The sequence below is a fragment of the Gordionus sp. m RMFG-2023 genome, chromosome 2 (assembly GCF_954871325.1).
Source record: "Gordionus sp. m RMFG-2023 chromosome 2, tfGorSpeb1-WG-v2, whole genome shotgun sequence".
NCBI lineage: Eukaryota > Metazoa > Nematomorpha > Gordioida > Chordodea > Parachordodidae > Gordionus > Gordionus sp. m RMFG-2023.
In genome coordinates, this window is record NC_088776.1 from 19301268 (window position 1) to 19328976 (window position 27709).

At 27.4% G+C, this 27709-nt stretch overlaps 1 protein-coding gene across 2 annotated transcripts in view; it reads right to left on the reverse strand.

Moving 5' to 3' along the window:
- Nucleotides 1–62: 62 nt before the first annotated feature.
- The window catches only part of LOC135923132 (BOS complex subunit NOMO1-like), a 29978-nt gene continuing 2331 nt past the window's right edge, over nucleotides 63–27709 (reverse strand). The window contains exons 3-23 of one of the 2 annotated variants that reach the window (XM_065457721.1): nucleotides 24466–24566; nucleotides 24313–24419; nucleotides 24098–24260; nucleotides 23231–23569; nucleotides 21614–21760; nucleotides 16728–16951; nucleotides 15895–16075; nucleotides 12703–12844; nucleotides 12136–12416; nucleotides 11145–11391; nucleotides 10546–10899; nucleotides 10237–10377; nucleotides 9770–9929; nucleotides 6623–6782; nucleotides 6149–6409; nucleotides 5496–5847; nucleotides 4607–4755; nucleotides 4352–4492; nucleotides 2564–2680; nucleotides 1963–2257; nucleotides 64–687 (exon numbers count right to left, since the gene is read on the reverse strand). In XM_065457721.1, coding sequence (XP_065313793.1) covers nucleotides 467–687; nucleotides 1963–2257; nucleotides 2564–2680; nucleotides 4352–4492; nucleotides 4607–4755; nucleotides 5496–5847; nucleotides 6149–6409; nucleotides 6623–6782; nucleotides 9770–9929; nucleotides 10237–10377; nucleotides 10546–10899; nucleotides 11145–11391; nucleotides 12136–12416; nucleotides 12703–12844; nucleotides 15895–16075; nucleotides 16728–16951; nucleotides 21614–21760; nucleotides 23231–23569; nucleotides 24098–24260; nucleotides 24313–24419; nucleotides 24466–24566 — 4283 coding nt within the window. In that variant the 3' untranslated portion in view covers nucleotides 64–466. Of the gene's footprint in view, nucleotides 688–1962; nucleotides 2258–2563; nucleotides 2681–4351; nucleotides 4493–4606; nucleotides 4756–5495; nucleotides 5848–6148; nucleotides 6410–6622; nucleotides 6783–9769; nucleotides 9930–10236; nucleotides 10378–10545; nucleotides 10900–11144; nucleotides 11392–12135; nucleotides 12417–12702; nucleotides 12845–15894; nucleotides 16076–16727; nucleotides 16952–21613; nucleotides 21761–23230; nucleotides 23570–24097; nucleotides 24261–24312; nucleotides 24420–24465; nucleotides 24567–27709 lie in introns of both variants that reach the window. The other variant, XM_065457722.1, reaches the window with a different exon arrangement.

Here is a 27709-nt window from a genome sequence, read left to right on the forward strand (position 1 = left end):
TATTTTTTTCAGGATTTAAAACATTTAAATAATATCTTTATATGCATTTATTCAACGTTCAACTTGTATGTAATTATTTATAAATAAAAGTTTTATATATATTTTATACAATTTATTACATTTTTCAATAACTGTATTTTTAGTCAATAAATATTTATATAACCTTATAAGTCTTAAATATTAATGCGTTAAATTAACAGTGAAGAATATAATAGAAAATAAGTAATTTCCAAATTAATTTATTACATTGTGAAAAAGTTTAACATCAGCAATTTATAAAGATTGAATATACAAAAGATAGGATCATTATGATTTATAGTAAGGTAAAAATAAAGATCAATAAAAATTCGAGTAAAAAAGTCCAATACTAAAATGACTACAAAAAATACTCAGTTATCACAAACTACTCCCTATATATTTATTCTACAATCAAAAAAAATCCTCAATAATATTTGGGCTAAAATGACTAAGTTTTTTTGACTTTTCCTTTTTTCCTCCAAGAATCTCCCCATAAGGCGTCTGAATTAATGTCTTGATTTATATAGGTATCTGAGGAAGACTCAGAAAAATTATTTCTAGAACTGACGGGTGAAAGTTTAAATGTAGAAGTACTTTTGTTTAACATGTACTCTAGTGTGGGAACTAAAAAGTTGCGGAAAAAATTGATAAAACGTTCGTGTCCATATACTTTAATTTTCGATATTGTATAAAAAAATAAGAATTAGATTTAGGAAAAATTAGTTTGACTCTACACTCCAACTTTTTCATGAAGTTTAAATTATCTTCTTATTAGCTGAATTTTTCGAGTTCAGCACTAACATTTTATACTCAATAAGCAAATATCTTAAGATTTATCTAGGGTCTCACATATTATAATCTCCGCTTTTTATACTAGTTTCATTTAGCAATAGAATAGCCTTCCTATCCCCTCTGTGTTCTTATTTTTCAAGATTTTTTCCTCTTTATGGCTTTCATTGGCCAAATTTAATCTCCTTATACACGTGCGTGAAAATGATACCGCCCATTCTGAGCTACTTAACCTCATGTATACCATCTTAATTAAATGTTAGATAATTTTTTTGACTACCTTTCTGACATTGTGATTTCTCCTTAACCCTTTATGTCCTATGGGAATATTCCAAATTGCTTATATTTTATATTAACTCCCACAAGTTAGAATCAATATAAGTCAGACCCACATAACAGGCTCGGGTTGTATGTAGCAAACTACATCGGGCCTAATTTTTCAAGCCTGGTCCGAAATTTTTTTAAATAAATTTTGCCAAATTTATTTAAATTTTTTAAAAATTATTATACTCAAAATAAATAATATATGTCACATGGCGTCTAGTTTCTATAAATAAAATTAAATATTTTTATTTTACATAAAAAATCCAACATTAAATTGAAATTTAGATATATTTAAAAAAAATTTCAAGGCCCGACCCGGCCTGAATTTGACCCTGACCCTAACCCGATTTTTTTAAAAAAATTTTTTTTGCAGATCTCTAGTTGTATGATCCTTTCATGGGCCTAGTCCGGTCTCTTATTTTTTCACAATATGCAATCAAAAACAAATTTTTAGACTGTGATGGTTCATGACCTAAACTTGCCTATTCTGGCAGAGACTGCTAACCTCTGACTTTATAATTATAGACATTAACAAATGGATTATTTTCAGAAATTTTTGGATGTCCCAGGTTGAGTTAACTTTATCCCGTGGTTAGATCTAAGTCTTAAAAGTAGTTCTTTGAGAAATATATTATAAGATAAAAACTCGAGATGGATATATAAATAGGGGGGGAGGGGTGAAAAAAGTGTTGAACATATATGCTCGCATCCGAAAATATCGTACCAGGTCTTAGAAAAGCAACCCAGACTTTGCTTGTAGTGTAGGTCTGATATCTTCACTTATTTCATATTTATTGTAATTTACAGTCAATAATAATAAAAAAAACTCACTCATTATAATCAAGCTGAGTAAGAAAACGCAGAATAAGGCCATCTCCTTCAGACTACTTTTATTGGAAAGTGAAGGGGTTTTTCCGGTATCTTCCTGATAATTTTCTTCATCGAGAGATGACGAATCATTGAATGTCACCTGTTCATAATTTGATTGATGTTTGGGTTTAACAAAAACGTCGAAAGAAAGGAACCGAGAGGATAAATCAGCTGTAAATGATAATTTAGAAACTATGGGGAGTTGGTATAGGTTTCCATCGAGACCACTGGTTGATTCTAATTTAATAGTGTATTTCTGATTTGGTTAATATGTGAAATTATTTAATTAGTAAGAAGGTATAAAAATTAGCATGTCAAAGTTAAATATTTTTATTAGTTGTAAATTATATATACAATTTATTAACGAATAAGGTAATTAGTTTTTCATATTCGTCGAAAAAACGAATATAATATTCGTCTCTATTATACAATATTCGTTGTGAGGTAAAAATTAATTTGATAATATCTAATTCAATGATTAAAAACATTTTCTGATAGTAATTCAAAAGACTGATGTTCTAAAACAATTATCCATAATAGTGATAAAAATTCATATTGTAACCTGATAATCCATTGGTATGGGATCAAATGAAAAAAATTCAGAACGGGAATTTAAATGTTTGGTTTGAATGAGCGTTTCGTCGAAAACTGTAGATGAAGCAGAAAGATACAAGGATATCTTTTTTATTAAATATTATAAATTGTAAAAAAACGCGAATCTTATGTCATTTATATTAGATATAACTAAATGGAAAAGTTGAAAATTATTTTGGCTTAGAGGTGTCAGTGTCTCTGAAACGAAATGTAAGCCTTTTTATAATTTTTATTAAAAAGAGAAGGAAAAATTAGAAGCACATCAGACTGATTATGGACTACAATGTATTGAGGCCAGCGTTTAGATTACAGAGTATTCACTAGTGGCATACCTCTCAAAAACCTATGCCTAACCCCATAAAATAAATCACCACTTTCGGAGCCGATATTCCAGCGTATTGATTGTGTTTTTAATAATAATGGTATACCATATATTTTAAAAAGAACAACTTAAATTATCATTCTATTACCAAATATCAAAATAATGTGAATGTAAGGTTATTTTTTGGAACATGAATTAAATTTTAAAAAACCCCTCATTTACAATGTTTGCATTATTATAGTATATTGTTTGGCATGAACGAGTTCGCTGATAGAATGTCTAAACATTTTAAATTACAATTTATAAGATAGCTGATATTCAGAAATAAGTTTTATTTTAAAAATAATGACTGATCACATGCAAAAATGTATATTAAAATAGGTCTATAATAGAAGTATTGAATAAATTTTTATAGCAATATATTTTGTCCTATCCTAAAAAATTATTTGATAACCCCTCTCCCCTCCAATAAATTTACTGGACCCATTAGATGCTAACCCCCACACTTCAAAATATTTGGAAGAAAAATGCTCATACCTCCTTCCCTCTGCTTATGTGATTGCTGATTGAGGCAAAGGCAAAATCTTAAAATATATTAGGAAGCTGATAAAAAAAAATTCACTTGGGACAGAAGATGGATGAGGATAATAGATAGAGATGCCCCGATAATGTTAGATTTTGCCTATTTTTAAAAAAAGCTAACTGAAGATTTAAAAGTAACTACCCACGTTTGGAAATTTTGTTCATAGGTGGCATATGAGTTTAGACATCTATTGCTGAAATTTCAAGGCTGTAATATTTTGACTAAAATCTTGATTTCGCCATTTTAAAAATCGGCTAGATATTTTTAATTTTAGCCGCTACTTAAAATAATAATTAACCCTCATAAAAAAAATTAAATTGGTCTACAATAAGCCGTCAATTGATAACGAAAAAAATTGATCTATAAATTTGTAAGTAGATAAGAAAAGAAAGCTTTGTTAAAAAAAAATTCCTATTTCTTTTTACTTCTATAAAATTTTGTGGCGGAATTAACCTTATTATTATGAATAATAACTAAATTTCAAAATTATTGAGACATTTTTATGGCTTAAATTAATAATCAAATTTTTGTATGTTCTGGGGATTATATTTGATTTTAAAAAAATGTGGTATCAGCAAAAATAAGTTGCATCGGTGCATTTCTGGTTTTAAACATGTTTTTGCTATTTGAAGTAATAGGTTTAAAACAAAGTGTGTATAGATTTCTTAATCAAATCTACAAAAAAAGGCATTTAATAAACTCGCCAGCTTTTAAATTATTCGAGATACTAAGGCTGGTGGTTAGGTGATTTAAAACACTACCTATCCAATGAAAATAGTACAATAAATCTTAAAATAGCTTGACCAAAAATACATTATAACTATATTTATTTATTTTTTTAATTTAAATACCTTAAAATGATCTAGAAGTTTGTAATCCGTTCTGCCTGTGTAGGAGGAACGAAGAATGACCAAAGGAGGGATCGGCGCATTCCTATCAATAACACGATCTTCCACAAATATATTTACTTTGCCGTAAAAATGTGATTCCACCTATTATATTATTTAGTATCAAGGGACATAATGGTTTTTTTGTTATCATTTATTTTTAGATGATAATTATTCATTCTAAAATATATTTTTCCATTAATAAGAGAACTAAAATACCTTAAGGAGAGAATCAGAAATAGATGGAGTCATGACCCGAAATCGATAAAAACCTGGCAAATCTTCTTTTTGGTTAGAAGGAACCGATATTATATAATGAGAAGGAATGGATTTCAAGATTATATCGGCTAATATGTGAGAGCCATTTCCTATTGAATCACCGAAGATAATTTTTTTTTAAAAAGGAGTTACGATAGTAAGTGGTACATCATTTTTATTTGCGAAATATAATGAACACTAAATACGATAATATATTTTTTTAAATTATTCGAAATTTACTATGAATAATTTAAGTTATTTAATGATAAAATAAATATTAAACTTTTTTTTAAAACAATTTATAAATATTAAACAATCATTTTAACATGCAAAAATAAATATAATAATTATTTCTAATAAAATTATTATTTAAATGAATTGTTAGTTAAACTCGACTAACAAATATGAATATGTTATTATAGAGTAGAATGGGTTTAGCAAATTTGGGTTTTTAGCAAAATGTTAAAATTCAATCATTTATATAGCGTTCTCTTGAAAGACCTGATTTTAATAGAATAATATTCCGGCATGTATAGAGTACCACCCCGTTAATTTCAGACAATATTGCTTTTATATATTGATTTTTTAATATGATATAGACATAAGTTCCATTGCAAAATTGCCTGAAATTCAAAGTGCTCTACACTATACTGATTGATGGCGGCAAAATATGGTATTTCAGAAAAACATGATAAATGATGTAGATTTAACAATTTGCCAAAACTCCAGATCATCAATGAAAGGCAACCTAAATTCGCATAAACCTTTTATATGACATGAAAATATTGAAAATAATATAACCAAATTAATAAATTATTGATCTTGTTATACATATAAAAATATATTCAACCTCTATGAATCTTTAAAATTTCTTGACTCAGTACGTTGAGTGTTAAAATATAAGTGCAGCCAGGAACTAAAGCCTTAACTTCAAAGTGGCCACTAGATTTAGATATCGTTCCATCTTCCTTAAGCAAGCTGCATTTTCTTTTGTTATAATTTAAATTGTCATTTTCGTTATGCTCTATTCCTATAGCCTCCATATGTAATTCGTTATTGGCTCCAGGAGTTGTCAGCATATCAGAATCGTATGTCGAATGTGCAAGTTGGGAGGTGGATATAGAGGCCCGGGGCACAGTAGATAATGTGGTTAGGGGTTGGCCGTTTAAGGAAGTGACTATGCCCCTGCAACTGAAAGCTGACTGAATTTTGGTATAATAAGATTAAATGATGTTGTTTTTTCTATACTGTTTGATATAATATGACAAATTTTTTTAAATTCATATATTAGATAGTTTTAAGGCATAAGAAAATTTTAACACTATTTGTTTGGCCAATGGCCTAACTAAATATAATTTGAGTTCGAAAAATATAAGTATTTTAAAAAATTAAAATATTCGTCTATTTTTCAAAGGAAATGGAAAAATTATAAGCGCTCGAGGAAAATAGAAATTTGTTTAACTTCTCTAGAATCGCCCATTTAATTATCTCCAGAAAAATTACTTTTATAGCTAAGATCCTAATGTGAAGCGGTTCGCCTTTTTCTTGCAACGTTATCAATTGAGATGTGGGTTCGAAATCAAATTCTTTCATAATGGGCAATATGTAATACTGACCCGGGGCGAGCCCTATAAAGGTTAATGTTCCGTTTTGACCGGTCGAGTTAAAACTTTTATAATTTCTATCTTTGACACCGCTAAGCGATATGAGAACGTTAGATAAAGGTGTGGCGTTGGATTGAATAGGGTCTTCTTTGATAAATATCTTATATTTTGTATAATTTTAAATACTGTATAACCTCGTTCGTTTCTCAGACATTGTAAAACGACAAAGGGTTATATTGTAATTATTTATATTTTTTTAATTTTATATAATAATAAATTCCCTAAAAATAAAAAAAATTTTAACAACAATTATAGTTACTTAAGAAAATTATTTAAGTTTTATTATTAATAAAATAAAATAATTAACATTTACTTGAATAATTAGCTTGGATATTTTTGAAATATCAAAATCGCGATAGATTGTTTTGAAGGAGTGTGAAACGCCATTGGGATCAATATCTTGAGTGAAAGTTGAACGACTAAGGAAGTTAAATCCGTCTTTAGAAGGGATTATCTCGTAGTTTATCCCATCGCTAAAAGTAGTATATTATTTAGAGAAATAAATCAAATACAATTTGTGATAAAAATAATTTATTTAACTCCCTTATCCGCACCTTTAATTTTTATCGATACTACTTGGCATGATACCATTTTTAAAAAAAATCAGTTGTTATTTAACAATTTATTTTTTACTTCCTCGCATTTATCCTAACATAATAGAAAATATTTCTTTATTCTGATTATCCGTCTTTCAGATGTTTTGCTGAATAAGCAAAATAGAAATTTTGAGTGATTTTCCCGAAAAGCCCGACCCGGAATAAAAATTATTTGTCCGCCAAGCCCACCCCTAATTTATTTATACGTATAGATTAATTTTTTTTTTCAATATATTTTTACATTAAACCTAATTGAGTTTTCGATCATTCTACAAACAAATAAAAAATGCTGGCGTATTTCTTGGAAAATTATAAAAAAATATATCAATTTTATTTCAAAAATTTAGCTCGATCCGGCCTGATTTTTTTTTACGCCCCAATCTGAACAGAAATTTTTTTTAAATATAGGAGCTTCGAGTCAAATCTAATTTTTCAGATCTCTAATGTACACTTAGTATTAAATTTTAATGAATTGTCAGTTGAGGTTGCTTTACTATTATTTAAGGTTCTTTGTATTGTCCTAGACAAAAATTTTTTTATTTTTCCATTTCCTCAATATAAATTTGAAGAGATTTTGCTGAGGTATATACTGTACGATAGCTCTGTATTTATTTACCAGTCAATATTGATTTTTTTCATGTTTTATTCTTGCATATTCATTATTTAACAGATTTTTACTGAGTAAATATTATCCCATATCTCTCTATTACCTCAGTTATTACATGTTTTAGCTTTAAATATTTTTCTGCAAAAAAAATTTCCTTCAGATGAATATTACTTGAGTTGAGATATTTTTATATTATCTGATTAAGAATGAACGTATACATACAAAAACCAAACAATTATGATTTATAAACCACGAAAAAAAAATATTTTAGTAAAATATGATAAAAATCGTTATTATTTGAAACATATAATAAAAATTGGAGAAACTATAGGGAAAATTTGTTACATCCCTAATAGAAACAAAAAATTATTATTTCTAATCTATTTTTAAATTCATTCGAGCCTAGCCGACAAATATTTTCTTTTCAGGATAAATAAAAAAGAAAATTCGTTCGGAATAGAGAAGGACAAATTTTAAATATTTTGCAATTTTTATGTTTTTTGCTTTAATCAGCATGATTTTTAAAATATTTTATTTCCAATATTTCACAATTTTGAAAATGGTCTTATAATAAAATAAATACAATTTTTATAATATTTTATAGAATCATTTTATCCTCGTGGTTCATATCATAAATTATAATTGTGTTTTGTTTTTAATCATATATTATTTTTTATATTATCTAAAAAACCAGGAGCTATAGCCAATTTTGTAAAAATCGGTTCGACTAACCCCAGTTTCTAATCTTCATTTGCAAAATGAAGACACTTGTTAAAATTAAATACCTAGTCTAGAGATAATATTTATATTATAATTAATACAAATGAAATTTATATAATTATAAGAAATTTTAAAAGTTATTTTTAGTAGAGAATATTTATAATAATAGATTTCACCGTTTTTAAATCAATCTGTTCAGTTTTTGTTGAAAATTTTTAGTTTTAATGAGTGTAATTACAGTTTTAACATCAAATCAATTTATATATAACATATTTAAAGTTTTCAGATGTTTTATCTTTATAAACATAAAGCTCAGGTATCATCAATATGTTAAATATAACAATATTCTTTTATCGATATTAAAGGATGAAAAAATTCTAGGAAATAAAATTAACATTGTTTCCTTAAAGTTCCAGCCCAACTTTTTGGGCAGGAACAGTTTTGATGATATATTGAAAAATAAATATATTATAGAGGAAATGGCAATTCTTGATATATTTACTGATCGAGATAAGAGACTTACTCTTTTCGATATTGAGGGTTTTTAAATGATCTGATGCAACTATATAATTATATAAGTCATATTTACACAAATAGAGATAGTGGAATGGCGTCCCTTAAGCATTAATTCATATCAGGGAGACATTTAACATTTATAAAACACTATCAAATCTATTGTTGCCAGAGATTGAGCAAATAATTTTTAAAAAAATTTATTGCTGGGACATACATTCTGCTGCTTATATATTTTGACTTAAAATTTTGTGGATTAAATTTAAGAGAAAATGAAGTTGCAACGGGGTTAGATATCATAAACCGATTTTCTAGATATCTAGATTTTAATTGCATGAGTAATGGGAAACCTATCCAAATATCGCAAGAAGATTTTTTTAATATGACAAGTCTTTGGCAAGACACATCATTTACAGATCGACTGACTTGGTGGAATGGTTAAATACTTTTATATTTTAGTAAACAATAATCTAACTCTTATTTTAATTTTAAAATTATGTTATAAAATATTTAATTAGGTATGTTGCAATAAATACATATCGACCCGAGTCATACGGATTTTTCCTGTGTCAACGACAAGTGCAGCGTCGGAAAGAATATGGTGCTCCTTTTGGAAAAATTTATTCGATCTAGAAATAGGATTAAAAAATGATAAGTTCCAAAAATCGGTTTTTATAAGATCTCCAGTTAATAGGAAAATATTTCTGCAAATGACAAATTGCTGGATTCTAGATTTTCAGGCTCTGATCTGGAATCATTTTTATTAAAACAAAGATAACTAACAAATTAGTAGAAATTAAATATTATTTGTTTAAATATAATGTTTGTAATCTATATATTTTCAATATAAAAAATCACAAATTAATTGGAATTAAATCATATCTGTATAAATATAATATTTATAATCTATATATTTAAATAAAACATGAAAAACAATCGATATTGACCTTTGATATATATTTTAATATGATTTCCCGTTTTTTCCCCGTAATATAGTTTATATGTCATAATATTCTAAGTAAACCTTATAGGCCCGAGCAAGTAAGACCCGTTATCATCCGTATAAGTAGTATTAAGGATGGATTTGTCTATTTCCGATATCAAATCAATTTTAATGCCTGTCGTAGAAGGGTAAATTTTGCCACCAATGAAGAGCGAGGGTAACATCTCGAAAACAATTTTATCTATATTTTTATGTAAGGTTTTTAATTTTCCTTAAATCAATAAACCAGTGACTTAATTGTGGAAGGGCAAAACATACTCTACATGCATATTTATGATTTGAGCACTTTTCATTTTTTGAAAAACCCTTTTTTTGAACATGCAAATAAAAAATTCCTTGCCTAAATCATAATAACTAGAAACACCACTGAAATAAACTAATTTAGGAAGAATGTTATTTCCTAAATTTATTTTGAGTAGAGCAGAGGCATTTTAAAAAAACTTTTAAGATATTGGAACATTCAACATTTTTTTAAATTAAAAAAAAACTTTTGCAGTCTTTTTCCATTTCTTCGACGTTAAATGTGAATGAGTAAGATAATTGGCGAAATAAATATTCTTCGGACTGGATAGTTACCTCTAGTTTAGGGTGTTTGATAATATCAACGTTGAAAGTTTTGTGTATCATTCCTTTATATTAATAATAAGTAATAATAAAACAACAATAAAATTATATCATAAATATCTATGTTTTTTTAAATTATTTTTGTTTACAATAGTAGTCACAAGAACAAAAATTGTTAGTTAATTTATCCATCTTGAATTATTAATTTTTTAAAAATATTTATTTGACTAAACTGTTAGGTTTATTTGGAACTTCAATTACGATGTCCGATTTGTAGATTACATCTTCACAAAAAAAAGGATCTTGACCATTCCCATTGGCAGGTGTAATAAGAGGGATCAAGCATATACGAGCAATCTTATAACCTTTTCTCATCCGATAATTCGTTAATATATTGATACCCACCGATAATTTATACCGAACGGGTTCAAATTCTATTAATATAGGGCCGGTATAAGCTTTGTGCAAAGCTGGTGTGTCAATTGCCAAATCATTGAGATTGGAAGTATCGATTGCATATGACTTTTGTAACTCATTGGTAGTGAAAGAAAATAAGGTACAAGTTTGAGGTTGGATGTGTAATTTTTCTATGAAATAATTGTTAATAAAATATTATATATATATTTAGCAAAAATTGATTAAGTACGTATATTTTGTATCAATATTCAAATTTAATAGAAACAAAAAATTAAAAATCACTTTTTTTGAAACCCAGGGCTCATACAATATGTAATCAGGGTTAGAAAATGAATTTTTATATATAAATCCAGGACAAGTCTTTAAGTGAGATTTGCAAGTATTTCTACTGTTAATAAATAAAGCTATTTTCAACCTTTAACAGGCAAACAAAGACTTTGTTCTTTTGCCTCAAGTTCACATGTTATGTCCATAGTACTTTCATCCGCTTCTCCATCTTTCTTCTCATAACCAAAAACGTTTACGCATTTAATTCGAGTATCTTCATTGACCTTCGTGGCATTTTGCTGGCCAAAAATACGTACAGGAAACGTGGCGAATTTTCTTTTGTCGTCGAGTTTGTTATCATCGAACCTCGGTTTGATCCTAATTTTGCGTCCAATCTAATACATTTTATTAAACAAATAAATTGGGGTTACTTTAAAATTTTATTAATGTTTAACTCAACAGACCAAGTGAATCACTGCAAGAGGGATGTGGTATAAATTCAATAAGCTTGAAATCATTAAAATGAAATTAGAATGGATTTGGATTTATTGTATATCTGTGTATAAAATGTTTATATTCCATGACAAATACTTTTGACCTACAATCCCCCATGGTCATCAATCATAAATGTTACCACCTAAAGGTTATATTCAAGCTATATAATAGAGGTCTACAAAGGGCATGTGTTTAACCCACAAGCTCGCCCGATCATTATCTAAATTTTTAACCCGTCTGCCATGGCTTATGAAAAATACTTGACCGAATTATTTTAAAAAAATTTAACCACCCATCCTTGGTTTTTGAAAAAATATCGTCCCAAATAATATTTTCAATATTTACCCATTTAAAAAATGTTTTTAACCCGCCCGTGTTGAATGAGCGGTCGGGCTAAACCCGAGCCTATTGCAGATCACTATTATAAATAATAGGCGAGATTAAATCATCTAACCCTATATTTATAAAAAAACAGGACTAATAGCTATAAACAACAACGCTCGAAAAACACGGACAATTGATGAACCAAAAGCTGTAAATAATAAGACTGATAAAATAGTCATTAACACAAAACTTTGTGCCACTTTTTATAGATTATTAATTTAACATAAGATTCATTTATTTGATGTGTTTTTATAAGGTACCTGATATAAATCTATTGGTGGGTACCCATAGGTCTGATGGTAGCTTAATTCCTTGCAATACTTATTATCTAACCAGCATAGGACGTCATGATTGAATTCTTCCACGCAAACATTGTATGTCGGACCTGGTGGGAGCGAATCAAATGAAAATCTAGTTATTATGTTTTCGTCAATATTATTCATATTAGTGGGTTGAGTAGATCTTAGAAGATTCTCTTGATGATCATGCCCGGAAGTAATGCGATATAAATGAAGAGTAAGATTTTGGAAAGCACAATCGTCTAATTATAATAGTAAATATGAAAATAATAAATTTATTATATTTTTTGATTAAAATCATTTATCGTTATTATTAACAGGTAATTACCCTCGAAAAGAAAGATTCTAAAATACTTGCATATCTTTTTATTCATAAAACAACAATTTTAAAATCTCAGGGGTGCTGATAGACCTCGCCTTACTAAGTATTTCGATAGTTACAAAAATATTTTTTTACTCTATCAAATGATAATTTTTAGAGGCAAATGGTAAACAATAAAAAAAATTAAATATAGGTTATTTTGTTACCTATGCAATGAATTCGTCCTTGTATAGAGACATAATAACGTTTAAAAACTAATCCCAGAATCGGATTATTTTTAACACGAATGTAAGGTGGATTGGCTGCATATTTAATACCCGAAAAAGCTTCTTCGTTAGGTAAGGATATCTGATTTTTAAATAGTAATACTAGTAATTTTAAACAAAGTTATACATTTTTTAATCGCTTGGGTGCCCATTTTTCGGTAAGTAAGACAGAAAGAGCAATAAGTTCGAATTTAAATAGGGCCAATATGAGTTTGAAAAATGAACACCATGTTTCTAAAAAATGGTTATAATAATTGCAAGTCTTAGAGTGAACTAAATTTATGTGTCCCACTGTCATTTAACTTTATGTTTTTTTAAAAAGAGGTAGAGTACATATTAAACATCCTAATCCATATAATACTTCTGAGCAAGTTCATCATACGGAGATTTTACTGATATACAAAAGGTTATTGAAGCGTCGTTTTATAATATATTTAATTTGGGAAACTATTTTAAGATGGTTGTCTCTTTTTTAAGTGGTAGATTGATATTTTTACCTTGGCACTTAAAATACTTTCTTATCGTTAACCTAAGAATTATTGGGCTAAAATTTCGATAATCAATGGCAAATAATTTCGAAAATTTAAGCAATATATATTTAATTTATTTTTAAATTGTAAGAGGAATAAATCGCTACTAAAAAATTTACATGGGCCCCACTAAATTTAAGGACTCTAATAGGGACACGGTGACTATTTGGACTTGCTTAGAAACATTAGTAATTAAATTAAATGGAGAAGGTTTTTTGGCATTCGACAAGGGTTTGCGCTAAAATACTAAAACATATTTAATCCTCATTATTGACTTAATAATCCATAAATCATTATCCTTATCCAGGCGCGTATGCAGGAATTTGGTCTGGGGGGGGGGGGATAATAAATTTTTTAAGAAATATAATTTTTTTAAAAAATATCAAGCATAAATTTATTAGGACTAATAACTATTTCTAATACACAATTTTAAATTAATGTGAATTATAAAAAAATTATATGTAAAGAATCACTTAAATGACCCAAAATAGACATTTGAATTTTTTGAGCTTTAAAATTTATATATAAAGTATAAAAAATTTAAATGTTAGAAATATAAATTAATACACAAAAAGCTTAGGGAATAATTGTATTTTGTATGTTATATATTTACAATGTAAAATCCAATCTTCGTTGGGATTGAGCTAATTTTTCAATTATCTCATCCTTGCTTGTTGTCAAATGCCTATGAATATTCAAAAGATCCAAACCTTTCAATCTACTTTCAAAAGTTGTACTTCTTGGTATGTTTTTCAGAGACCTGCAGGCCCGGCCCTCGGGCTGGACAGTATGATCGGGCCCGGAATTTTTAAAAATAAACACCTGGGCTGAGCCTGAATTTTTTATAGAAAACATCTAGGCAAAATTTTTTTTAAAAAATTTCCGGGTCGAACAGTATATTTTAAAACAGCCTATATTTGAAATCGTTATTATTAGCTATAAAAATCAAAAATAAATATAATTTATTTTTAAAAAATCCGGGTCGGGCCTGAAAATTTTATTCTAAAAAAGGCCGGGCCGGGCCTGAAAATTGAGCTTAGCCGTAAAAATCTTTAAAAAAATCCGGGTAGTTCCCTGCAAATGGTACCTCTGCAGTGCTCTGTTATTCTTCTTAAAAAAGAGAATGTTCTCTCATTAGTTTACTATTGGGAAGAGTTGCTAATATATATATAAACCCTTTTAATACATTGGGAATATAATCTAAAATGTGTTTGAAATAATGCAGAGCATCCATAGCATTTTTTGGGACTGTATCAACCATAGTTAATCTTATAAACATAGTTATTCAGCTAATAAGGCATCATAAGATACTTTAACATCTGATAAAAATCTAACAATTTTTTTTTCTATCACCATCTGAAAAAGGTTGGGAAGACTTTTATGGAAATAATATTTGCAGATTGGTAAGTGCTGCATAATGAATTAAAATTCATTTATTTGGTTTATAAATGTATTTGTATCTAAGATATACTCTTCTACTGATCCTATATTAATGTTTTAACTATGAGCTTGCCTTGCTGCAAGTCGAGTGAGACAAATATTAAACACGTATAGCTCTGCTTTTGACTTAACAATAACATATAAAATATGAAATTCTTCATAAATATTAGCCCTAATTTTCTTGAATTTTAATAAAATGCTCTTCGCTATTCTCATCTTCTTAATCAAGTCATCATGTTTTTGAAAAGTAATACATAAAATAGTTGTACATTAATGAGAAAAAAAAATTGGAATATGCATTAATCCAATAATTTTCTTGTTTCTAAGGAAAAATTTCTTTCAGGCCATTGTGATATGTCAGTAATAGCAAATAATCGGCTCTTCTAACTCCATAAAAGCTGTTACTGCTTGATGGCGGAGACTCTATCTCGTAGGACAAGGTTGCAATTTCTTTCTCCCTGTTGGACAATTTCAGAATAATTATTATTTGACTAGATACGCCAATAAAAATTTGAAAATAATAAGATAATATTACGCCGGAAAACTTGAAATCGAAATTAATTGATAAACTTAGTGATGAATGTGATAATAAATGTAATTAAATATATATTTAATATTAGATAGGAATAAATATTAATTAATATAGTACTATGTAAATTTAATTCAAAACATTTCCATATTTATTAATTTATTTGAAAATAAAATTATTTGACTTGTAAAAAGTTGTTAAAATAACATATTTATATATTCCTATCAATTTTTACAAGTTAAAATTTTTATTTACAAACGAATTAAAAAATATAGAAATGTTTTAAATTAAATCTGCACAACACTCTAAACAAAAATATTTTTGAAAATATATCCGGCATCTGCATTTTTTAGCTTTGGGGGGGGGGGGGGGGGGGGGTTGTTTCCCTGCCCCCCCTAGATGCGTACGCCAATGTCCTTATCATAATATAAACATCGGTGTAATGATCTTATCATTTTAGGATCAACTATAGTTTATTTATTTTATAGACGGATAAGTTTTTTAAAAATTTGCCATATCATATAAAAATATTTATCAACCTTCAATCTCTCAACCAATGATATATCAATATCATGGAATATATGATTTGATTATATAGCAACTCAATTTTTTTAAATATAATAGAGCACTCACTTCAATATCATATGTTCCGGGTTTAAGTGGAACACAAAAGGTACCCTGAGCCCTGGGATTAATTTCCTCTTTGACATTCTTATTATTTTGTTCGGAAAATAAAATTTTTATCCTTTCAAAGGGGGGCAATTTTTCGGTAGCATCCATAAGTTCTTTATCGAAACGCCCACATACGTCATAACTTTAAAGTAAAAAATATAGAAATCTTATTATTTTTACTATCAATTCATTATGTGTCGTATTGAGAAATGGGATTGATGGAGAGTTCATTTATTGAGGGCGATTTTTTAATATGACCTTCAGATTTGAACGATAATTTATTCCAACATATGTAGAGTATCCACATCGTGAATTTCGAATAATTTTGTCGTGAACTTTTGAATTAATCCAATTTTATAGTAATTTTCCTATACATTTTTCCTATAAATGAATGAGGAAAAAAATACACAAAATTTTACAATATAAATTGTTTGAAATTCAGTACGTGTCGTGTACCCTCCAAAGCTGGAATAAACTTCCAATTAAATCCAATGGTTCAGATCTAAAAATCGCTCTCAATATACGATTTAAAAGCGAGATTCCGAATCTACATGAATTCCATATCCCAATGCGACATATGTAAAATAAACTAAAACATTAAAGCAATATAATAAAAAATTAGCTTAATAAATCTTATTTTGGCAGACTAGATATATTCAAATATATATTAGAACTAACAAAATGGAACAAATAATAGTTATGATTTTAAGATAAAATCTTTTAAGATACCTTCCCTGAATTATAGAATTTTTTTTAAATGATGTTAAACACCCCCCCCCCCATTTATTTTTTACCTTTCCGGGTATATATCTTGGAGTATAGCATTGTTAGGAGAAACATATATCTTTAAATCCGAGGGAAAATAATAATGATCCTTGGTAAGTTTTAACTGATAATGACCGCTTTTAACACCATCAATCACATATTTACCCAAGGTATCGGTAATGACTTCAAAATTTTTCAGACCGAATAACTCCAATTTAACGTTTGGCAAGCCGTTTTTGGCAACGGGGGCAGTCTAATACGTATAATTTATTTAAATTCGTAAATATTGATAAAATATTCAATCTAAATTATGATAAATAATCATATACCCTTATATTGAAATTGAAATAGAATCAAAATCATAATTTTTTAACCAGGTAACAAATTTTTTTAAATTTTTCTTCTGCCAAAGGATAGCGCTAATCACTAACTCTCAACCCTTATATTTAAATTTCGATAAAAATTTGTATGAAAAATATGTTATTGTTATTTGTTAGAAAAAAAATAAAATTTTAACTAGCTAGCTTTTACATTACCTTAGATAATAGGGGTTAGTTCAAAAAGCTATTCCCCCCTTTCGAAGTAAATCATTTTGAATATAAAATTTGATATAATTACAATGTAAATGATTGATAATTACGGGAAAATCAACATTCAATTTTTTCAAATATTTTTCTATTGTTATTGACAAAGAAAATATAATATAAAATAATATATAGATGCAACCATGATTAATATAATGCGATAAAATGTATTTTTTCATTTAATATCATGCCCATAATGGGTGATAAAAAAAATATTTTTTTAAATAAAATTTTTCTATTATATACATGATTCATACATTGTATACTTTACAAAAATACAAATCAAATTGAATATTTGCATTATTCGTATTTGATTAGAATTTTCAAATCGAATAATTATATTATTAGCATTAATACGAATCGAATAATATTATTTGATTTATTTTGTAAAATATTCGATTCGATTCTGAAATTATGGTTTTTAAAAATATTTTCAAAAATGTATTATTAAAATTTCTAAAAGTTATTTATGGATGTGAAAAAAGAAAAAGTTCCAAAAGGAAATATTAAATAATTAAAAATGATTATAATATTTATGAATAATTTCGAATATATTACAAATAATTTCGAATATTTTTATACTTAGAAATAATTTTAAATAATTCGATCGAATAATTAATTATTCGGCAGACAATATATTTCCTTGAATTTTTGATTCGAGTAATTTTGTTATTTGTATTCGGATAACATGAATCGAATAAAATCTAATATTGAATAATTCGCTTTAAGTATATTATATTGTTAACGTGCTAATATTTCATTTATTTTCTAGCCTCAGCATCAGTGGAGTAGCCTCCATTGAAGGGAGTTTGAATTCAGGGAGGGGGAAGCATCATCCCCAAACTAGAGGTCTGCATTTTGTGGGTTTTAGTCCACCCACTTCCACTTTTTTAAGTGAGTTGGCGGGTAAGCGGGTTACATTTTTTTAAAGAACGGACTGGCGAGTTAAGAAAAATATTTAAATTATGAGTAGGCGGGAGTGCGGGTTAAAAAATATACAACTTTTATTTATTATAGAAGTAAAAATTTAAAAAAATATGCTCCTTGAAATTTCAACATATTTAATACCAAGGTATCCATAAATGAGGATGTTTTCGTCGGAAAAAAATTAGATAAAAAAAAATTAGATAAAAAAAATCGAAAACACGTTTGATTTGATTTGCATAAAGAATATAACATTAACGTGGATGAAAATCTGATTTTACCCGTTTCCCCCAAAAGCAAAGAGAATTCAATTAAAGTTTATTAAATTATAAATGCAATGTTTGAAATAGATAGCATCCAAGTCAAAATTAAACAACAAGTTTGGGAAGATGCGGCTTAGAGAAGAGCATTGCCTAATGACATAACAATATGTTTAAACCTTAAAGTAACGAATTTTTGTATAATTTAGTAAGATTTTAGGGCACTTAATTTTAATTAATTTGTTTTATTATTATTAATAGTTTCACTTTTTATTTAAATATCTCACTTGAGTAGAGAATATACTTCAAATGGATATCCTACTCTACTTTGATGGAACGACAAGAAAAAGATTTACCAAAGTTATCAAGATCAGCAATAAAAATATTGGCAATTCCAGAAACCAGTAGTTCTTAACGAGGAATTAGCATCATTTATTTTATTAGAACCTAAAAAAAATTGAAAGAATGAGCTTATTTAAATTTTATATGAGCGGCATGTGTTCAAATTTTTTATAAATAATAAGCTGGCGAGCGGGTAAAAATTTTTAGACTAAAGAGCAGGCGGTTAATTTTTTAAAAATATTGAACGGGTGGGCTTTTGGCTAAAACCCGCCCATTGCAGACCTCTACACCAAACACTATTTTTACCGGCCTTTGGCAGAATCCTTCCTATAAAAAATATTATATTTTATTTATTTTTCTGTGGTTACATCTCTCCGTTAAAGTTGACTGAACAATTGGAAGTACTAATTCTAAAATATGCCAATGTTTTGTGCTTTATTAGTGTCTGATTTTAACCAGTATAGTTAGCATTATTCAAAATTTTGGCCAACTTTACAATTAAAAAGCGATGGCGTTATTCTGAAAATTTTATCAATGCTTAAAGCTCAATTATAAATTATTTTATGAACTTGAGTTCACGACTTGAGAGAGTAGAACAAAAAAATACTGGTATTATGCTTGAATAGAAAATATAAACAAATATAAATAGCTGGCGTGCGCTAATATTTAGTGCCCGACTAGTACTTTTAATTTCTCAATCTATGAGAACCACAAAAAAACGAAGTTATAAACAAAATCAATACTACAAGGACATGCTTTAAGACCAAACCATTAAGTAGGGTTTTATTATAACATTTTATTGTCTATTCTGCTTAGTAGATGGTTTAAAGGGAAAAGAATTATTGGTAAAAAATAAAAAAATTGTCAAAATTAGCATCATGCCAGAATGTAGAATATAAAAATTATAAATATCTGCTTTGCGTTAATATTAAGAGTCTTACTTAGTAATTCTTTAATCAATTTCGCCAGACATAAAGAAGTAACAGAATTACGAAGCAAATGCAAACTATGATACCATGTCTTAGGCGTAAAGTCGTCCACAGATATGGAAGCTTTATCCCTTTATTTATGTTAATTAGCGCGTAGAAATTTTTTAGTATTTAAACCCGTTTGGTAGATAGTCCAAAGAAAAATATTATTGGCAAAATAAAAATAGCCAATATTGACATCATGTTAGAAGGAAAATTATAGAAGCAATGAACAATATGTAGACCTGTGCGCCGGCCGGCCGTTGGCCGGCCGCCGGCTTTTTTGGGTATGCCGAAAACGCCGCCGATTTTCATATCGCAAAGTACGGCCGGCGCAGAATTTTTTTCCATATTTTATACCTTTTTATTCTAATAATTGGTCAATATCACTGTTGTAATTTTATTAATGCCAATCAGGATTTTAATGAATTTTTATATTCTACATGTTTTTATTATATAATAGGAATTAATCAATTAAAATAGTTATTAAATAGCAATATATTTAAATTATATTTCACGCACTCATTAAATTTTCTGTATTTATTTTATGAATGTTATATAGCTCCACCATATTCTTCTACAATTTTAAAATTATAATTATATTGATGTTATTATAAAATTCACTCCACCATCATATCCTTCTACAATTTTAAAATTATAATTATATTGATGTCATCATAAAATTCACTCTACCATATCCTTCTACAATTTTAAAATTATAATTATATTGATGTCATTATAAAATTCAATCATTCAAAGTTACCATTCACAAGAAATGGGTGTTTTAAATTTTTGGAGAGAAAAGAAGAGTGAACTTCCCAATCTTTCCAGGCTGGCAAAAAAAATTCTATGTATTCCGGCGACTAGTACACCCAGTGAAAGAGTTTTCTCTACCGCTGGATTGACGTTGAATTCGAGGAGGTCATCATTATGCCCGGAAAATTTAAATAAAATAATTTTTATACATGACAATTGTAAAATTGCAAAATCTTTTTTGGATGTATAATGAGTTTTCTCATAATTAAAAAAATATGCCAAGATATGTGTAGTGTAGTGTATATTTTATTTTTTTAAAAAAATTCTATAAAAATTTATAACTGCGCCGATTTACGCCGCTTTTGTTGACGGCGGCTAAAAATCGGCGCGCCGCCGGCCTTTGATAAAATTTTTGAAAATCGCGCCGGCCGCCGATAGTTTCGTCAACAATATGTAATACCTACTAATTCATCAGTCAGTTTTTCTATTATAAAAAATAGTTATATTGAAACTACGGCACGCCTTCAGCTGAATTTTAAATATCGAAATTTAAAATTACGTTTAAAAAGTCAATTAGTCTAAATACATTAATTTTTCCCTAATTCAAAATATTTTTGAATTTTATGATTCGGTGATCTTATGTTGCTTGTTCTTTTCAGTATATTTGGTAGATATTTAACAATATAAGTAATATCATTAAATCTATAATTGTGAAGGAAAAAAATTTGGAGGTTAAGGAGGAGGGTTTAATCCCAAATCCCCCATTCTTGTCTATGCCACTGCACAGCATAAACTCAGGCCGTCCCTAGAAAACATACATAATTTAGGCAACGCTTAAGAGAGGCAAAAAAAATGACAAAATGAAGGGGCAATAAGAATTAGAGGTGAAACATCTCTAACCGCGCATCCTTTATTACACAACACATCTAAATACTTGTCTAAGAGCAATATATAATATAATCTTCAAATAAATTTTTATCAAAATTGAGTGGGTATGCCGAAAATCTTATTTTTTTGCTTATTTGAACTGGAATAACTCGATAATTAAGGTTGGTTATTTTTTCGATCAAAAACTATTTACGTGATTGTTAAAAACATTTCCCGCAATTGAGAATCCCAAAATATCGAACGGGGTTGCACTAAAATCCATGTCAAAATTCGTCACTTCGAAATCTAGATAATTTGGAAAGACTTCAAACTTTACGTCTTTGTTTCGATAATAGGGTATCTTAAAATTGAAAAAAAAGGTAATTCATCATTCTTAAAAAATTAAAAATCTTTGGTAATATTATATTTTCTCAAAAAATTGTCCATCAAAATTTAGTTCTCCTATTCTGTCAGGCGAGCGACTGGGCTCCGGAGAAAAATATTTTCATGAGCTTTTTGTTTTATGTTACTCGGGAAAAAATGGAGATATGCAAATCATAAAAGTTAAAAAAAAATGTATAAATTAAAAATTTATTTTTTTTTAGTAAGTTTAAAATAACTATTATATAAAACAATTTGTTTTTAAACTTATCAGAAGCAGTTTCTATATACCTCAACCGTGCGTCACAGCACAAATCCATCGCAGACGGTCGCCACTTAAAAAAGGGTTGGAGTTAATCACGCAGCCCCCGATATAAAAATTAGGCGACGCGATAAATATTCACGATTATTATTAAAAATATTTAAACATTTTTATTTGTGAATTAAAATTATTGATAAAAGAAAAATAATATTAAATGTATTTTAAAAAAATATATTTTTCGCGAAAAATATGTAATTTTTCAATGCAAAAGTGGAGTGGATTTAAACAAAGTATATTTTAATTTTAATTTAAGAAGAGAGAGAAACTAAAAAAAGGGGGCAGTAGTAAATATTTAAATTTAACCATCATGATTAAAAATTTTAAAAAATAATTTTAATTTTTCTTAAGTTTATAATTTGTTATGTTATTTTTTTTAAAAAAAATGTCTGTCCAACTTAAATAAAAGTGACAACTCTCGATCTTTGCCGAGAACTCCAAACTAAAAAGGAGTATACTAATATTGGAAGAGAGAAACAATGTGTATAGTTACTAGTTTTAACAAATCTTTTTTATCCGATTAAATATATTATGAATGTATTAATATTTATCATTTTTTTATGATCCAAAATATTTTTTCTATCAGCTGTTTTGATATATCGGATAAGTTCATTTAAAAATATCGGTCGATGCCGACTGTTAAAAATTGGCTCATTCAACCCCATGCATCGAGAAGTGGGGGCAGTGGCCCTGGCAGCCAAAATCAGACTATTTTCGGGGCAGTCAAATTTTTCTTATGTATTTAAAGTGAATAGTAATTTTTTTAAAAGTATTTAATAATATTACATAAATTATTTAATATTACCTAATTCAGTCATTTATTTTAACAAAAAAAAATTTCTTAGCTTTAATATTACAATTTTTTAAATATTTTACTTTAATATAAACTGCTTATTCGCGAATGTTATTTTAAAAATGATGAATCTAGTCTGTTATTTAATAATTTTTGTAAAGCTTAAGTAAATTGGAAGGTTTAAAAGGGCCGTCGAATTGATTTTCGCCTCTGGGCGGCTCAAAGTCTTAACATGGATCTAGATGTATTACTTAGAATCATTTATATTTAATATAATCTATCTAGATCGTTAAAATTTAATCTAAAAATTAATAAGTATAATATATTATATATCATACCATTCTATATCGACCAGGAATTACATTAGAATAACCAACTTGTCCCGTTAATGTGTCAGAATGGCATTGTTTACAAAGTTTAAAGTTATCTTGCCTCACCTTTGTGTTATTTGGATAGAGAGTCTTGGATATAATATTTTTAGCAATATTTTGGCTATCGGTTATTATGGTATCGCTATCTTCTTGATTAACTTCATAGCCATAATCCTGCTGACATTTGACGCGTTCACAGGTGACTTGATTATCGATCGTGAAAAGATAAAAATTTACTCGAAAACCATTTTGTTTAGTCGGTTGATTGGGATCTAATCCTGGCCCATTAATTAGAAGAATTTTGGCCTAGATAAATCAGTTTTTTTTAAAAAAAATAAATAAAAAATGATAAAAACTCAATAAATAAGTTTTAAGTAGATTTCTGCGCGCAACATCAACGGTTGCGGGTATTTAGATTAACCGATGATCGCTGACTAATAAATATCACAAAAAAATGATAAAAACTCAATAAATAAGTTGTAAGTAGACTTCTGCGCGCAACATCAAAGGTTGCGGGTATTAAGATCAACCGATGATCGCTGACTAAAAAGACGTCGGCGATTGATGAACAACAAATTTTTAATATTATTATAAATCTTATAATCATATTTATATGTTGTATTAAAATCCCAGGAAAAAAGCCTGTGAAAAAATACCTAACTGTAAAAAATTTTCATAAGGTCCGATACCAGTATTAGAACAGGTCGAGTAGATTAAAAAGAAAAAATTGTATCCTGTATATACTTACAGGTATAATACCCTCTAATTAGTTACTCATGAAAATAACCTTAATATTTATTATAACAATATAAAACTAATTTTAAAAAATATTACTTTTATCAAGTATCCAGTTACTAATATATCTTCGCCAATTAATTTTTCAATATTCCCATCTTTTGTCAAATTAATCAATATTTGGGATTGAATAAACTGCCAATGATCATGCAATGCATTAATTTTATAATTTCCAGGTAGTATTGGCTTTGAAAAGTGATACCTTTATAATTAGAAGCATTAAAAATATTTTTTGAATGAAAAAAATGCCCTACATTCCTTCATTATCCGTTATAGTATTCATAATTAAATTGTTCATAATTTTATCTCTCAGCTCTATGTGCACTCCACTTGGGCCTTTTAATTTAGGAAATGTGTAAATCTAATGAAAAAACAATGCTACCTTTATATATAATTAATTACATTACTCTGTCAGATAAGTAAAATCCTGCAAAATCGAAATTTAAATTTTCTCCTTTTGTACATTGATCAGTTACACCGTCAATCAAAATATTATATTCAGAAGGGTCTAAATGAATTAAATTATGCTGGCTTTATAAAATGTGTTAAATTTTAAGGATAAACCGATATTTTAATATCAGACCGGCCCAATCAATTTTTTAATCAATTATTGGCAGATAATTTTAAATTTACCAATCTGATCTTATATAATGAAAATTAACTAAACTATATTTTAGCTTCTATTTCTTAAAAGAAATCTTAGATATCTCAATTTTAATAATTAATCATTCAAATATTAATAAATAATTTGAAATTTTTATTATCTTTGTCATTCTTAATTCGATTCTGTTTATATTATCTACAGGCCTGTAGCCACCTTGCCTCCCAAGACAATTTCGACCCCTAATCCTGACCCCTCGATAAAATTTTTGGCCTCCATAAATGGTCCTTAAAAATTTACCGGGCACCCAATTAAAAAAATATATTAGTTTTTAAACAATTAAATTTAAATAAAAAAAACTAATAAAATTTTATTTAGTCAAATTAATTGGATAAATAAGAAAATACTTATATATATATTATCCATTCACTCATTAACCATTAAATGAAAACAACAAACAATATCCGCCTTTTTTATTACTCAATATAAAGACACTAATGATGGTAAATTCGTCAGTCCTCGTGATGATTCTTCAAACACTTAGTGAATATGGTAAGTCAATCAATGTTATCGAGATTTTATTAATTGAACATTTAAGATGAATTATAAATATTGCAAACTACTTCCTGCTTATCACGCAATGATACCTAAACGTTAATTAGACCAATATTAATATAATATTTTTTTAAAAATTGAAAGATGACGAACATTTTAACATGAAGAGGATGAATGCTTTTTCAAAATACCTACTTTACTAGTGAAGCTTAAGATATTAAAAATGGCAAATAACGTGATAAAAGACATTAAAAAATGATTGCTCTCAGGACTATAAATCAGATAAGACTTTTATTAATAATAGTCGTTAATAAACTTTTTTATTTATGTCTTAATATTAATTATAGAATACATATCGAATATTAAAATGATATATAAAAAATTTAAAGAGGACAAAGACTTTTATACAGAGGATGAATATTTTACTATGAAGAGGGCGAATATTCTTTTAAAATACTAATTTCCCTAGTGGAGTTTAACTAAACCACCCCCAGGCACCTGGCCACTTAGGCAGGAACCTTATATTATAACGATTTATTTTCACCGATAATATTTAAATATAACGTAAGTTATTCAATATTTTCATTTTTGAAATTTTATTTCCAATATGAGATCTGCAAAAGTTGGCCCGGCCCTAACCCGGTCCTATTTTTTTAATAAACAATCGGGTTCGGGCTGGGTCAGGCCTAATATTTTTTAAGAAAATTCGGGCCAGGTTGGGTCTTAGAAACTTTTTAAAATATATCTAAATTTATCAATTTTATGTTGAATTTTTTTATTTAAAATAAAAATTTATTTATATAAACTAGACGCCATATAACATATAGGGTTTATTTTAAGTAATTATAAAAATTAATTTCTTTATTTAAATGAACTCGGGCTGGTCCGGGCCGGTAAATTTTTTCGAAAAAAATTTCGGGCCGGGCTTTAGGCCCGATGCAGATCACTATTTCCAATTGTTTAGAGAGTCAATGAAAGATAAATGAAAAAAATTGGGTTTATAAAAAAAAATAATCAAAAATTTATCTTTTAATTTATTCATGTTAAAATTAAAAAACCAAAATGGTTGTATTATATTAGAGTTATGTATATATATTTTTACAAATTTTCAATAAAAATAGCGAAAATTTTGTGAGTGCCTAACTAGTTGTTTCATTTCAAAAGAATATTGGCCCTCCCAAATATACAGTTGCCCCCCCCCACAGAAACACCTGGCTACAGGCCTAATTATCTAATATTTTATATATTCTTGATGATTATAATCAATAATAATAAATATCATATGATTTATTATAAAAAACATTTAATAACATTCTCTAAAATAAGTTTAAAATGATAATTTACAAGTTTGAAATATTATATGTAGCAAAATGCTATATATCATTGTTAAATATGTTGTCCGTATTTTATTTTAAACTAGTTCTATTTTTTTGGTATTTAGCCTAAAAAACATAAAAATGAAATAGTTTTTTTTGTCCTATTTTGTTTGATTTAATAACATTAAAAATAAAACATGGTTTTTTGTGTTTTCTTTTAATAAGGGGTTTTTCATACTTTTGGATTCCTTAGTAAGGTGTTCATTAATTATAAAATTAGATATTTTCCCAGAGATCGCCCTGAATCCGGAGGTATAACTTGAGTTTCGAAAAGTATGGGGGGGGGGGTTAGTTTTATCCCCAATTATGTAAGATAAAATTAACACAACTTCCTTTCACAAAAACGTTCCTTTTTTTTTTACTTTGCGCTAATTTAATTTTAATTTTTAATTGCATTTATTTTCCCTATAAAAGGGATTAATTTTTATGTTTATGATCATCATATATTTTTTGGTTTATTTGGTTTATAAATTTTTAAAATAAATTAATTTGTTTTACTTAATAAAATTTTAATAAAGTTTTTGTCCTTTAATATTATTATGACCCATACCCGATCCCATGGACTGATTGACGAGGTGTCTTCTACTATACTACAGGTAATTGAAGCCCCGCAACTTCAAGGTGATACTGATATCAGATTGACTGATATTAGTTATCAGTTGATATTAGTTATGAGAGAAAAATTGAATTTGATCAAAAAAAGATATTGGCACACCTCAATTAGATATATTTTTTATGTTTTCTGTAAGGATGTACCGATATTTTTTATCGGATCGGGCCAATATTTCATCTTTTTAAAATATCGGTTATGGGCTAATAATATATAATTTTCCGATTCGATAAAATTGCGTCTTAATTTAAAAAAAATTTATTTCAAATATCAAAATATATTTATTACTTATTATATAGATAGATTAATGTTATTATATAAATAAGTGATTTATCAATAAAAAAAATTTATATACATATTAGATTCATGAATATAAACTATAACTAAATTATAATATATTTGTTACTTATATATGTAGATATATTAATGTTATATATAAATAAGTGATTTATCAACAAAATATTTTATATACTAAATAGATTCATGAATATAAATTATAATTGAATTAT